At 44.5% G+C, this 15,588-nt stretch overlaps 1 protein-coding gene across 2 annotated transcripts in view; it reads right to left on the bottom strand.

Annotated features, from left to right (window-relative positions):
• RAB6A (RAB6A, member RAS oncogene family) overlaps positions 1 to 15,588 on the bottom strand; it is a 67,008-nt gene that overhangs the window by 9,040 nt on the left and 42,380 nt on the right. Inside the window, exons 3-6 of one of the 2 annotated variants that reach the window (XM_040583301.1) lie at positions 13,538 to 13,591; positions 11,906 to 12,011; positions 9,886 to 9,997; positions 8,609 to 8,702 (exon numbers count right to left, since the gene is read on the bottom strand). In XM_040583301.1, coding sequence (XP_040439235.1) covers positions 8,609 to 8,702; positions 9,886 to 9,997; positions 11,906 to 12,011; positions 13,538 to 13,591 — 366 coding nt within the window. Of the gene's footprint in view, positions 1 to 8,608; positions 8,703 to 9,885; positions 9,998 to 11,905; positions 12,012 to 12,077; positions 12,184 to 13,537; positions 13,592 to 15,588 lie in introns of both variants that reach the window. The other variant, XM_040583300.1, reaches the window with a different exon arrangement.

The following is a 15,588-nucleotide window of genomic DNA, read 5'->3' as shown; positions in this document are numbered from 1 at the left end:
ATTCTTGTACAAAAAAATGTCCTCTATCATTTGAACTCACCACTTCTTGTCACTTCATCTGCTTGCCTTATCTCAACACCACTCTCCACTGTGCTTGAAAAAGCAACACGAGTATAACTTTCCAAGCATTTTAAAACCAGTCAGACATGAGCACTTTGGCCTGTAAGAATGAAATGGGGGAGAGGAAAGAAGTTGCAGGCTTTCAGAGCCATCTCCCATTGCATCCTCACACTCAGTATTACTCTTCCTTGCCGTTCCAGTCAGGTAAGAGGACAGCACTGCCAACCCTTCGCTTTATTACTTTTCAAAAGGCTTTTAATTCACTCGGTATAGCACTAGACTATACGTTGTAAGTTTTTTGCATCTTTGAGATGATAAAGGAAGTAACTGAGGTTCGATCTCATCTTCCTCTGGAAGCCTTATAAGTTTTAGTACTATATTTGCATCCACAAGCGCTTCGTAGTCTTGATGCTTTCTTTGCCTTTAACAGTCTTCAATAAACTTCCTGACTTGATCACATTTGGGTACAGAAGGTTCTGACTCTCCTCCTTTACTGGGCTTTGCCCCTAAGATTACTTCTACTCTCAAAGTGTTCAATATTCAGTGAGCTTTCACAGGTTAATTAATGGATCTCAACTTCAATTTTATGAAAGAGAATGGCTTTGTGACTTTGGGGGGGGGGGGGGGGGGGGGGAGAGAGAAAAGGATTACTGGGCAGCCACCAGGCTGCATTGCAAAATATTCAAATACCATCTACAGTTACACTCTCAGAAGCGTACTAGTATGTTTTCAATGCATAAAATAGATGATAGAGTAAACTCTGCTCCTCTCTGGCACATCACACCACAGCTACATCGATCCCTATTAGCTCTGCAGGGGAAAATCTGTGAAACCTCTTGTGCCTCCAACACACACGCTCCTGCCGACAGCCGAGTCATACATCAAAGGTAGAGAACGGAGCAAATCAGCTTACCTTCGCTCACCGTACACTGGGGTTTTTTGCTCATATACTGCAGTCTTAAGAGTAATTTTGGCCCAGTTCTTGACACAGAAGGTTTGGGGGAGAAAAAAAAAAAATCTCATCCATTTTAAGGATGGATATGTAACGGAGTTTGGCACAATCCTACCAGGTTGTGCCTAAATTAGATTGCTCGCTTGACATCTCTGCTTTGATAGCAAGAAGGAAATGCATCATTTTGAACAGCTCTTTGCTGATGTCATGCACTTCGAGATCCTAGGCGGAAACAGCATTATAAAAAACAAAATTGTTTTAAACTCTGGCTTTGCTATTGATTTGCCCCTTGTAGAATATTGTGGTGGGCTGACCCAGGCTGGATGTGAGGTGCCCACCAAAGCTGCTCCATCTCCCCTCCTCAGCTGGGCAGGGGAGAAAAAATGCAGCAAAAGGCTCGTGGGTCGAGATGAGGACGGGGACATCGCTCAGCAATTACCATTGTGGGCAAAACAGACTCAGCTTGGGGAAATTAATTTATTACCAACTGAATCAGAGTAGGATAACAAGAAATAAACCCAAATCTTAAAAACACCTCCCCCCACCCCTCCCTTCTTCCCGGGCTCAACTTCACTCCCAACTCCTCTGCCTCCTCCCCGCCAGCGGCGCAGGGGGACGGGGAACGGGGGCTGCGCTCAGTCCATCACACGCTGTCTCTGCCGCTCCTTCCTCCGCAGGGGAAGGGTCCTCACACTCTTCCTCTCTCCAGCGGGGTCCCTCCCACGGGAGACAGTCCTCCACGCACTGCCCCAGCATGGGTCCCTCCGGTGTGGAATCCTCCCCGGGCTGCGGGTGGGGGTCTGCTCCCCCGGGGGCTCCAGCACGGGCTGGGGGCACAGCCTGCCTGGCCGGGGGCTCCAGCATGGGCTGGGGGCACAGCCTGCCTGGCCGGGGGCTCCAGCACGGGCTGGGGGCACAGCCTGCCTGGCCGGGGGCTCCAGCACGGGCTGGGGGCACAGCCTGCCTGGCTGGGGTCTCCATGGGCTGGGGGCACAGCCTGCCTGGCCGGGGGCTCCAGCACGGGCTGGGGGCACAGCCTGCCTGGCCGGGGGCTCCAGCACGGGCTGGGGGCACAGCCTGCCTGGCCGGGGGCTCCAGCACGGGCTGGGGGCACAGCCTGCCTGGCCGGGGGCTCCAGCACGGGCTGGGGGCACAGCCTGCCTGGCCGGGGGCTCCAGCACGGGCTGGGGGCACAGCCTGCCTGGCCGGGGGCTCCAGCACGGGCTGGGGGCACAGCCTGCCTGGCCAGGGGCTCCATGGGCTGGGGGCACAGCCTGCCTGGCCGGGGGCTCCAGCACGGGCTGGGGGCACAGCCTGCCTGGCCGGGGGCTCCAGCACGGGCTGGGGGCACAGCCTGCCTGGCCGGGGGCTCCAGCACGGGCTGGGGGCACAGCCTGCCTGGCCGGGGGCTCCAGCACGGGCTGGGGGCACAGCCTGCCTGGCCGGGGGCTCCAGCACGGGCTGGGGGCACAGCCTGCCTGGCCGGGGGCTCCAGCACGGGCTGGGGGCACAGCCTGCCTGGCCGGGGGCTCCAGCACGGGCTGCCGGGAATCTCTGCTCCGGCGCCTGGAGCCCCCCCTGCCCCTCCTGCCCTGGGGGGGCTGCAGGGCTCTGCCTCTCACACAGTCTCACCCCTCTCTCCAGCTCAGTCGCTGTTCCCCTGGGTTCCCCCTCTCTGAAATCCTTTATCCCAGCGGCGCTGCCACCGGCGCTGCTGGGCCTGGCTTTGGCCAGCGGCGGGTCCGGCTGGGAGCCGGTGGCACTGGCTCCACTGGGCAGGGGGGCAGCTGCCGGCACCTTCTCACAGAAGCCACCCGCTGCCAAAGCCTGGCCACACAAACCCAATACAAATACATAGAAAGTGAGGGATGCAATTTATAGAGGGGAGGGGTAGGGAGCCTTATAAAAACCTCAGCTGATGGGAACCAAGTGGAATTACTGCATTTAAACCAAGCTGCTGACAGAAAGGCTGTTTTTAATACTGTAATCCTTTCTTTACATTAAGACCAGGAATAAAATTATGCCTTTAGCAGTATCTCTCCCCTAAATTATTTGACTAAAGAAAGGAATTTGGCAACTAAGAAATTCAACTTACTTATTAACCTTCTGCTTATCAGGCACAGCATATGTGAACAAATCCAATTAGGGAAACTTCGTGATGGTTAGAAAGCAGCCTTCTACACAGGGACCTTACTGCTTTGCAGTGCCTTCAGGACCCAAGCCAGCAGCCTTATCTCACTGAAAAACGTCTCGGGCAGTTGCACATATATATGCATATATAACACAGTGTCTCTACACACACATGTATGTCTAAATATTTGTGCATGTGTGTGCGTGTGGGTATACACACACGTATTGGTGAGCATTCAGGGCTTTTTTTCCAAGGCAGGAGTTAAATGCAGCCATCTGAAAGACTTCAGAGCCACACAAAGTCTCTTTCAGCATTCAAGCCTGCAATCTGCTACCAGATTAAACTCTGAAAAAAACCCCTCATGTCTCGCCATGAGTCTCAACTCATTTGCCAAACTGTGCCTTTCTTACTACTTCAACCAATAAATCCCTAGCAGATCAGTGTCACAAACAACTGTAGGGATAAAACAGTTTTCACGGTAACACTCCTGCAGCAATATGGAAAGGACAGGAGGATCACTGTCTAGATGGAAAAGCCAGGCAAGAAACCTGTTCCCCAACGCAAAGCAAACCAAAATGTTTCCCTAATTCTCATTCTTTGAGGAGAGCAGTGCAACTCAAAGAGTAATTCTTGCCCACCAGATAGAAATCAAAAGATAGGAGAAAGAGCCAAGCTGCTAGATGCAGCCAGCTCTGTGAAAACGGGGTTACTGGAGAGGCCATGGTCCTTTAGCTACTGCCGTGAGAAAGTTTTTCTGCCAAATACCATATTCAGCCTGCAGCTCTTTGAGAGCAAATGTGAAGTGTGCCAGGTACCGCTGTAAGGAGGTCTTCAGGGCTCTGCCTCCTCTCTCTTTCCACAAGACAGCAAAATGAACCCTGACATATTCTGGGCATGAAATCCAAAGAATAACAACAAGATTCCCTGAAATACAGACTGCCGAGATAGAGCATGAATCTCAAGGTCTTTTAAAGCTTATTCAGGGCTGACAAATAACATGAATCGGAGACGACGATTCTCTGCATTAAATGAAGCAAGTTATCTACTTCTCACTCTTAAGGCTCCCCTGGCAATCAGTATTTGCTGAAACCCGCAGGATCCAAAAGCCAATTTTTTCCCCTCTACTGCATCCATTTAACCCCAGAATACCGCTATCACCGTTTTTACTCTGTAATATCATCCACTCATTTTTCCTTCAACGCTCCTTCCCCAAAGCCAGAAGGAACAGTAAGTGCATAGGACCTCGGTGACTGGAGACAGCTCTACCTTAACAGGTCCAACAGCTGTACATTACCATCTAGTTTGACAGCGTGCAACTAGGAGAGATGAAGTCTGCACCAGCAGCTCTTCAGATCAGCCTTTGGGGAAAAGAAATGCCAGAGAAGGCATAAAACGAAGCCTGCCGTTTCCAGGTTTCAGGTAGCACGGACACAGGCTGCAAATCCTCTGTACCTCTCTGCGGTGGCTACACGGAGATCCAGGGCTGAGCCTCTAAACTAAGCCACAGGTTATCCGCTTCAACCTCAGTCCCCAGTGCTGTGCTAGCCGAGGTGCTGTCTTCTGATCCGTCTCCTTTCATGTCACAGGGGAATGGCAAAAAAAAAGCCTGTCAGCAGTATGGCTCCCCCCCTATTTCTTTGTTGGTAGAAGATTCTGCCACTGAAATACATACCGTTTGAAGCAGGGTGCAACTCACCTTCTGGAGTCACACTACAAAGCCGGGCACTCTGGACTTGTAGGATAGCTACAGGGAGCTGAAGGAAGTGCCCTCTCCTCTTATCAGGGCTGCTTTCCAGCAGAAAAGGATGAATAAGAAACTAAAAGTAGCACACAAGGTCAGAAGTCCCCTGGCTTCCCACTGATGGCCAGCAAACAAGTGACAGGGCTCAAAAGGTGAACAATTCTTGGCCATTACCCTCCCCAAGCAGGATGAGAAATTAAGCTGCTTCTGCGTCCTCAATGGGGCAAACCCTGATTCTGAAACCTTGTGGACGGCACCCCTTAGCCCCAGCGCCTGAGCCAACAGAAACAGCACCAAGATTCACCGTGTGTGAGATGACATTATTCTTCACCATCTGACCAAGACTGGAACGAGACCAGCATACTGGGTAGTGCCCCAGGGCATCTCCCAAGCTGCCTGAACTGCTGCCTCTGCTCCTGCTAACCCTGCCTGGAAGGCAGACCTAGAGCGGTAAAGGCAGGTGAGTCAAGTCACATCTCCAGGACTTGCCTGCACACAAGTGACACTGGAATTCACATTTCTGACCTGAAAGAGAGGAAAGGAAGCTACGGTGGGCCATACAAGAGGCATTAGTAAAAACAGAGCTCGCTCTGGAATTGGTAACATCAAGATGTCTGCATCTGACACCACACAGAACCCGAAACCTCAGTGAGAGGTGGATGGAAATGCAAAGAAGCCAACAATGGAGGAGAGAGGGTTCAACTTCATCTCAAGTCTCCTTCTGCGTTACCTTCTGCCATTCCATAACTTTCATCCAGGGCAAAGGATTTAGATCCAGGAGACAGATTTTATGCTGGGAAGAGAGAACAGCATGGAAGCAACAGTGTTTTGTGTGTTTTCTGGGCTGCCCAGTCAGGCTGCCAAGTGAAGCACTTGACAACCTGAGAAGTTTTAATACTGGCAGGCAACAGTTTTGGGTGGAAGGAAAAAAAAAAAAAACCCCAAACAAAAACCCAAACACCAACCACAAACCAAAACAGTTCATATTCTCTAATCCACACATTTCAGTCATAAGCAGTATGAAAGCCGCATGGTAACTGCTAAAGCTGATCTTAATTTTTACATAAATATGTTTCATTACATGTGGTCAAAATATGGACTTTGTATCTAAAATAATTTTCATACAGCATTTTTAAGTCAAGTATCAAATTAACTTGGACAGTAACTGTTCTGTAGAATCAGAATATATTATGCATGGAAGTTGCCTGTTATGGGAAGGTCAAATTTGCACTCAGCTTACTAAAGAAAGATTTTTATACTGGTTATGGGGAGGGTATCCATTCTACAGTTGCACCCACATGCTCTCCCATTTCATTGGGGAATAATTTATTGAAAAGTTAATAAAATAAATTTGTACCATTCAACAGAGAAGTTTCAAGGAAACAGAGCGCTAGACAACCAGTGGTATTAAAAATCTTATCCTTTGAGAATCATTTCAACAATTACTTCTTAAACTAATGAAAAATGAGAGTTCCAAATATTCTGCAGTATAGAATAGCTTTGAAGTTCTTGAAAATTCTAGTCCATGCCTGCAACACAAGGATCAAAACTCAGAAGAAAAATCTATTTTTAGTTCTTTTAAAATAACCGGTGGTGGTTTTTGTTTTGATATTTTACACAGAGAATGAAGTCACTTAAACCCTGACCCCCTGTCTGATTCTGCCAAGACTTCACACCACATGAAGTACCCACTCGGATTATGATGCAGTGATATGTAATGGCCCCAAGTTTTTTAGATACCGCTGTTTATTGATGTTAATGAAGAACAAGAATTATGTCTCAGAACACCAAATCTTCCATTTAATACAGAGGGAACTAGCCCCCAGGTTCCCAACACCATTTTTTTTTTTTTTGCTGAAGCTGAATTCCCAAACCTATTTTCTCACAGAAGCAGTCTTACAGCATGTAACCTGGCAATTAAAATCAGAGGTATAATTTGTCTAGAGCTCCGTTATACAACTAAGAATTTTCTCTAGAGAGTGTGCAAGTGAGGCTACAGCTACAGAAATGGCTTTATGCTCTGACAATCTCATTAGTTCAATCCCTGAATGGCTTCAGCATAAAATACAAAAAGGCAAAGTTTGTTCCTTCAAAATGTATTAAATGGAGCTACCATCCTTAATGATGAAGGCTGTGGTAGCTTTACAAAGCACAAGTTTTATTAAACGGTGGTATCTTACGCCAAAACAGACTACAGGCACAATTTTCTTGCTTACATCTCAAACCATCAGGGCTCCAACTGGCCCAAAAGCCACAAGCTACCTTCCAGGCTTGGACACGGACTTCTGGAGCAACTCCCTCATGAAAAGAGGGAGTACAGAGCTTCATCATCATCATCATTCCTCTCAGCAAGGCAACTGCTCTCAAATGCACACCCCCTAGTCTAACTAAATATTAAGGATTCCAGCACGGAATCCAAGCCTTAATTACAAGCCAGCCTCTATGTTGTGGTAGAGTAATTGGTGGACCCTGGAACCAAACACTTCAATGCTTGCTAATACACTGAAACTCAGTGCTAAGTTAACACATCTAATTATTCCGTTACATAGGGAATAATTTTGCTACTAATATACAAAGTCAAGGGACATTTTAATAACAGACCCTTTAGTCCCGTCTATAATGTACGAAGTAATTTATAACACTGTTTTAGCAACTCCTGATACAATTCTGCATACAAACTGCTTGTGTAACTGCATGGATAAAATACACAAGTGTGTGCATTGCTCTGTGGAGACACCAAAGAACGAATGTCTTCTACGTCTTGCAGTACTGCACTTCCTCCCACCATAAGACCAGCTGCCAAGTGCTTAGCGGTCATGACTCCATATGAGAAATTGCTGAATCAATGAAAAAGCAGCATGCCATTACGCACTGAGTCAGGAGGGATGTACAGCTCTAGCTCTCTATTCATGCTCTGCTAGTAAGCATATTTGCTTACACAACTAATAAGCTCAAACAAAACTTTTCGTGTACACCCCAGATCAGTTCTGCAGTGTTTACTACTTTCACCAGTCCACTGTCTGCCAAGTGATTTATCTTCATTAACACAAGTGCTAAAACTTCATCTAGCAGGTCAGAATTTAAAGAGCCGCAGCTCATCTCACAACATAAAACCTGATTTCATTGCAGTTGCACCAACTCAAAAGACATTTCACTGCTTTTCCTGATTCAACAGCAACGCATCATCTACCAGAAATAGCTAGCTTTGGCTGTCCAAGAACATTTGCTCACACTTCCAGTGCCTTCCAACAGGGTGGGAACACTGGTCTACACTGTCTCACTGCACAATGGAAGAAGCATTCTAAGTCATCACATTCCTCCTTGACTGGTTTGCCCACATTCACGCACTGAATCAGTATCAGAAACAGTCCTCAGACCTGTGTTACCCGAACTTTTGGGCTCATGCTTTTAATCCCTTCAATCTAAACACCAACTATAGACTATCAAAAATCCAGGAAGGTATGATTCTGTACCCACAAAGCTGCTTCAGTAATTCCTCTTTTCTAAGAGGAAAGAAGTTCCAAGTCATTTCCTGCAAGGTCAGAGATCCTTCTGAACCTCAGCCAACAATTCAATTCTGAGAAGTTGCTGGATGTGTATGGGCTACAAATGTCCCTCTGACCCCCTTTGCAAAGGCTTCCCAACATCTAGGGAAGTCCTACTTGCACAACGGTGCATCAGCAGAAGTAGTCTCAGGGCTGGCTGCAGCCCACACATTACTCACCTGTTTTACATTGTATCCTGCTTTTGCACTAGTTTCAATGAACATTACATTCAGCTCTTTGGCTTTTCTTTCTCCTTCCTCAATGGACACTTGTCTGGGGAAAATAACATAGAATTAGGGGGGGGAAAAAGGACAAACACCTTAAAAATGAAATTTTTATCTTCAACTCAAGGAGGTGACTGCTTCATCACAATACTGAAAGCATTTAGTGTTTTTTTTTCTCCGCACACAGATGCTACATAACTGAGCACAGCTGTAGACAACTCTCACCATTTGATTGTATCAGATGGAATTCTACAGCACACCTGGATCCCCAAGGAGAACTCAGCTTTCCAGTGGAAGACAGCTAACTGGGCCAGCTAGACTCCCCCAGATCCCTGTCCAGGAAGCTATGCTTTTATGTCTGCACAACTGGCAATCAATAGATTTTAAAATCCAAAAGTAATCATCAACTTGCAGCCTAAAAAACTGTTTTAACAAAGATCCAAGTGTAACCACCTCATCTCAAATAAATCTTGGGCCCTTTTCCCCTGGCTAGGTGTTCTACCCATTAAGCACTCTGCTACAGCCAAAACCAGGGAGGGGGAAATTTTGGTTCAAGAGCTGCCAAACAAAAACCATGCAGTACCTGAGGGGCGTACACATGTGTACAAACAATTCTTAATAGGAGGTTATAAATCTGAAGTAAGGGTCACAAGAGAAGCTATTGTGAGGAAACAGGGACTTCAGTCAAATCCAGACTACTTATATCTTGTGCTTTTGCTTTGGCTTGGTGACTTTTTACTCATCTGTGTTAACACCATAAACCCAGAAAAAGCAGCAAACGGAGAAAAAGCTGAAGATGCACAACTTCTAATAAAAACATTTAACTTTGCCAACATACGAAAAACCCTGAAGAGTTTCAAAAGGGAGGATTACTGGCACTTATCATTCATTTCTGAGCAAATTTATGAAGTATTGATATTTGTAACTATTTTAGTTTATTCATTCACTGACACAGGTTGTAGTTAACACTTTGTTCTCTCCTGACACCTGAACAAGTCGGTCACAGTTTCTTCACTCATTCACAGCATCATGTTGGAATCTTGTGCTTAACCAAATGAAAGAAGTTTTAAAATTGAGATTTCTCTAGTCACAGCCACCTCCAGCATAGTTAAAATAAGCTTCAGCATTTTTGAAAAAGAAATAAATACAAGTGTTCTTTTTAAAATAGTCACGTAGGAGAAAATGGCAACAGATTAAGAAAAGCATTTGAAAGATGAGTTATTCCTCCATACCTCTTATCTGCTAGATCTGTTTTATTTCCCACCAGCATAATGATGACATCACTGCCCCTTTCCGTTCTGACATCATCAATCCATTTTGTTGTTTGCTGGAACGAGTTTACATCTAACAGAGAACAGTGGAGAGGATTATCACTGCAGGTATTCTTCACAGATCAGTAATAAATACATTTGTCTCAAAAGCTTCATAATCTCTGGAATTGGCATAATAGGGTGATGAAGAATCAGCAACTGAAACCCTAAGTCTCCCAACACTGAAGTATATGAAAATTTTGGCATTAATTTCCAAATGGGCTAGTACTTCATTCAGGTGAATTCAAAGCCAGGGAGTGAACTGAACTGGTCTATATTTGTTTCGACAGCATCTAAACTGAGAAGCCTTGTCACTGTGTTTTAGACCAGCTTCCCTTTTTTTTTTTTTTTTTTTTTTTTAGCTCAACATAAAACATTTTATATGGAGAATAGGGATTAATGTGATATTGCATTCTACATTGCTCCTGACTTGTGCATCTACAGGAAGAGGTTCCTACAGTTTCATTGCTTATCAAAAGTTCTTCACATCAGCTACACATTTTGTTAATCACTTTTTACCTGCTAGGTTCAGGATTTTCTTTAGGAAATATCAGGGTTATACAACATACTAGCAACTCCTGTAGCATTGAACACTGAGTACAAAATAGTTTCCAAATCATTTGCACAGAACCAGAAATACAGATCTAACTTATTCACAGACACTTTTTCTTAATGATATGTCCTTAAAAGCTGCAAGGTAAGAATTTTAGGAAGCTATCCCTGTCTAATAAGATAGTATGTTGTTCGAAAAGTTGCATCCTGTAAGGAAAAACGAGTTGTACAGAAGCTGCCGTGGAGCTCAGCATTTGCCAGTTAGCTGCACAAAGAGTATCTGAATTGCCAAAGCCGTTTTCAGTACTTAAAAAGGGTGGGGGGCTCTGCAGCAGTTCTTGACAAGTATTGATTATTTTTTTTAATGGCTTCTACTGCATAGTAATATATTGTATGCCAGACAGTCAAGACTTGATCACTTGCCAATGCCTTAATTCTTCTCCTTACTACTTGGTAATACTGAACTTGCTAGGTCAGTAAAAAAATTTCCAAGTTCACAGCTAACCTGTAATTTTAGATTAAATGAAAGCGTTATTTTTAACAATTAAAGTGTTTATAGGTAAAACCCATGTTCCTGCTGTAATCCTCCAGTATTTATAAATCAAAGGGTAAGCACTTTTGCATTTGTATAGAATTAGTCCATTGCTCTCAGTCAATTCCAGTTGAGAAATGGAAGTGTCTGAAGGTTTAGTTCTCCTAAACTAAAATTTCTGTTCTTTGCAAATACAGAAAGCTAGCAATTTAGGGGTCTCTGGACTGAGGGGAGGGACAGAAGGATAAAGGTTGAAAAAGCACTAATATTTTAGTTCACAAAAATGTACATACCTTAGTAAGAAATGCAAGAGCAATTGTTAAAGGATAAGGGCTTAGTGGTTAAGTTTTACATATTGCAAAATGTGAAAGTGACTGCTTCAAATGAAAATGTGATGTTAATGCATTTTCCCCCCATCCCATGCCCAGACTTTTTTTTTTTTTGGGGGGGGGGGGAGGGTACATGGAGTGAAGCAGGCTACAGCTACCAGTGCAAAGTCTCAAATTTCAGAATTCAGATATCTATGAACATGATTCAGGTGTTTGAGACCAAAAGTCATAGGTGATATTACAACCAAAAAGCAGATGAAAGGAGGTAAAGTGCAACAAGACCAGCTAGGACTCAAGGCTTCAGGAGAATGCGGTAGGAAAGGGTTACAAAATGATGTCATTTATAAGACAGTTTATACATTACAACAGCAGCAGTCAGATGGCTAGCTTAAAACTTGACTACAATAAAAGAAAACATTTTTTCCATGCCAGAATGAAGAACAAGCAGATGACTGTGATAGGACATGCAAAGCTAGGCTAAAGGATGAAAGGGGCAGAGTATTAGAAATGCAGAATTCCCCCCACTCACTTGTGATATCATAAACAACAACTGCAACAGTGGAGTCACGAATGTAGCTAGGAATCAAGCTCCTGAACCGTTCTTGACCTGCTGTGTCCCATAATTGCAACCGTACCTAACAAAATCAGTCAAACAAGCAAGAAAAATAAGAAAAAGGTCAAACCCAGTGCAATATACCTACTTGTGATATCGTAAACTACTACAGCAGCAGCAGAGTCACGGATGTAACTGGGAATGAGGCTACGGAAACGTTCCTGACCCGCAGTATCCCACAGCTGCAACCTGATCTGTGGGTGGGAGAAAATTAAAAAAGCCAAACTGCCACTAAAAATAAAATAGTAAATGAATTTTACTTTTTGAAAAAAGCTAAATAAAAATTATAAACTCATGCAGGGGATGACTGGGGACTGGGAGCAGCAGCATACTGTCTCCTTTACAGCAATCTCTCCCAAGCACTAGCAGCAGCCAAACTGGTACATGTGCACCTATCTTGACTTTCCGCTGTCTTTGCTTTTCAAAAAAATGCTTCCCTTCCAAAAGGGGAGAAACAGAATCACTCAGCTTTCAAACTGAGAGGACCAACAAGAAAGCTAAGGCAATGTTCACCTGCAGTCTACACAAGATTTTCATGCTCTGCTGCTATCCTTCCTCAGAACTCACACATACAACCCTCTGGCAGCCTGGAGGATGGCTGCTGGTGGAACAATCAGACCATACACTGTACTTCTCACGGAAGAGCCTTCAGCTGCTGTCAAAGCACTGGAAAAGCTCCTGATGGGAATTTTTCAAGGAGGATAAAATGCCAGTTATTACTCTATATTTAAGCCTTAGCCACATTGCAGAGTAACACGCACAGAGACGAGGTTGAATGTTTCTCACCATCCAAGTTCTGAAAGAAAAGGCAAGGTATACTCAAGCAACACGTGTGGCAAGATGTGCAAGGGCCAGTTTTGCTATGGAAAGATCATCTCATCACTCAAGCACTTTCAATGCAATCACATTTATTGTGGATTTATACGGTACCATAAGCTTATGCAGCACTGCACAATTTGCTTCTGCAAATAGCTCAATGGCTGAATTTCTTAATTAAGAATCTGAGCTCATTTTAAACCAAAGGCTTGCTTCCACAGAGGACTGATTTCATTTCAGGAACCAGAACTGCACCAAGCTAAGAAGAAGCATCATTTCTGGGTTACTACTGAAGGCAACCTTCTTTTTAAACAAGTAATATTAAGAATATCAAGCTAGCCGTTAACTGGCAACATTTCTCAACTTACATTTTATCTTTCTGTCTTGCGACAGAAAACCGAAAGGGGGTTAAACACAGTCCTTCCTCCAAACTCCCACCATTATGTACTCCTCAAACTATCCATATCGACTCTTTCTTCAAAGAGAATGACACTATAGCACCTTCCATGGCACTCGTGAGCCCCTCCACAGATGAGCCAAATGGCGATTTCCCATTTCCCCAGGCGGAGAAGGGAGCTGTCTCCACAGCACTTGTCAGTCTGGAAGCAGCTGGTAGATGAAGGCTCAGGCTGTACTTCCAAGTGATCTCAGAACTGTGGGCTGCACAATTACAACAGATGCTGATCCTCATTCCTACTGTACATAGAGAAGCACAACAAAAATCTTACTCACTGTTCGATCCTCCAAATACATGGTTTTCGATAAGAAGTCAATGCCAATTGTTGCCTGTAAAAAAATGAAAAAAAACAACACCTCTTAAATAAAACGTCAGAACAACTGTAGTGATTTTCAGGGGAACAAGTGTTACTGCCACATCAGAATTCAGCACCTGTAGCACATCCGCAAGAAAAATACACTGGCTTTCTCACTTTCAAGATATTGCTCTACCTATAAGCAAGATTCAATAAGCAGTTTCCTTCAAATCCGTAACTGGAACAACTTAAAACACAAAAAGGTGCTAACCTTAACTTCAGTTTATGCATATTGACAGTTTAATCTGTACAGTCCTGTGGGTATCAGCAAGGATTTTTATGCACGTGACTTAAGTTAGTGTCCATCAGCAGAACCTGGATATCTGGGCCCACCTGAATTCTTCCCGACTGCCAAACAGCTTCATGTATCTTAATGTTTAGCCTTTTTCGTTAAGGCGAAGGTGGATGTCTTCACACCTGCTACAACAGGAGGGTGCATGCACACATGGCCCCAAACAATTCCTAAAACTGCTAATACTAAAGCTCGCTGCAGCATAACTGCATCCAAGTGTCTAGACACTAGTGGGAGCTTCACGTAGAAGCATCCTTACGTGTGTTTAAGAGAAAGAGCAAAGCACTACTAAGCACTATCAAGAGCTGCTTCTTAAATACATGATCTTCACCCCATTTTTTAAGGCTGCAGTGAGGGTGCATCCAAGCTCTAGGAGTTTCTTTGCAGCAGGGAGACCAAGCTGACCTGCTGGGGCCCTGTGGCTGCTCTGGCTTCCACACTACACAGCATCTCAAGCAGCTGCACCGCTCAGCAACACCAATAGAGCCTGGAAAACATTCCAAATTGATTGAGAAAGAAAGAAAGAAAAAAAAAAAAGAAAATATCACCCTAAGAGGTAAGTCTTTCAGCTAGGGCAAAGAGGTTTGATACAACATTTTCCACGCTCTCCCACACTGAAGCAGGCATTTCTAAAAGAGTCTATTTTACTGTATGTGCTCCATATTGTTAGACTGCTGTTATGCCCTCACTATATATCCCTGTAATTAATTCCTTGTATTCTGGCAGATATCTTATGTGGCAGGAATAAAGAATAGAGTCAGCCAGCCTGCTTGTGAGCTATACATGAAGACCAGCTGCAGATGAATTAAAAAAAAAAAAAAAAAAAAAGCAGAACTGAACCATCCAAACTGAATTTTCACTTCCAGCTAAATATAACACATCAGGAAACAAACTTTCCTGGCTGGATCAGGACAGTAGATTTGGAGTACCAGGGATGCATATGAGAAAAATAAATAGTGGTGGATCGCGAGACAGCTACACAGTGGTTTTTCACCTGTCGTCAGCGACATTACCAGTTCAGAGAGATAATACTGAAACTGTAAGGCAGGTATGAGAAGCCTCAAAAGACTAATGCAACAACATGCTTCCCTTCTGCTTTTGTTTTCTATTGTTTTTAAAGGGTACTCCTCAAAAGATCGCCTCAAAGATGCTTCTGTTTTCCCTTATGTCTATTTGATTTCGCTTTACAGAGGGAAAGCTTCAAAACCCCTAAGATCTTACACCATTTATACAAGTCAGGTTCATTCTGGCTGACAAAACTGCTGGAGACTCAGATTTTCTCTGCTCTCAGTAGGAGCTGGAACATCAGCTGCAAAGCCTGAAACCTGCCTCAGCCTGTACTTCACACCACCCCTCCCACACAGCTGGACGGCAGCAAGAGCTCTGAATCTCACTCGCTTCCAGAGTACTCTGGATGTCTCTGGATGCCTGCTGCAAATGCAAGTACCACGCAGAAACACATCAGGTCAGCAAGATTCCTGCACTTGGACACTCATGACATGCAAAATGCAACAGAAAGGCCAAACACAACACTTATTTCATCTGGTCAATGAAAATGTTTGCGCTTATCGCATTGGTAAGAATGTATGGCAGGTCTGTTACCTTCAAACTGTGAAATGGCTCTTGATCCAAGCCCCCGCGAGCTTTAAGAATTACATACAATAACTGCAGCCAAACGT

The sequence above is a fragment of the Falco naumanni genome, chromosome 2 (genome assembly GCF_017639655.2).
Source record: "Falco naumanni isolate bFalNau1 chromosome 2, bFalNau1.pat, whole genome shotgun sequence".
Classification (NCBI taxonomy): domain Eukaryota; kingdom Metazoa; phylum Chordata; class Aves; order Falconiformes; family Falconidae; genus Falco; species Falco naumanni.
This window is presented reverse-complemented; position numbering and strand designations above follow the sequence as displayed.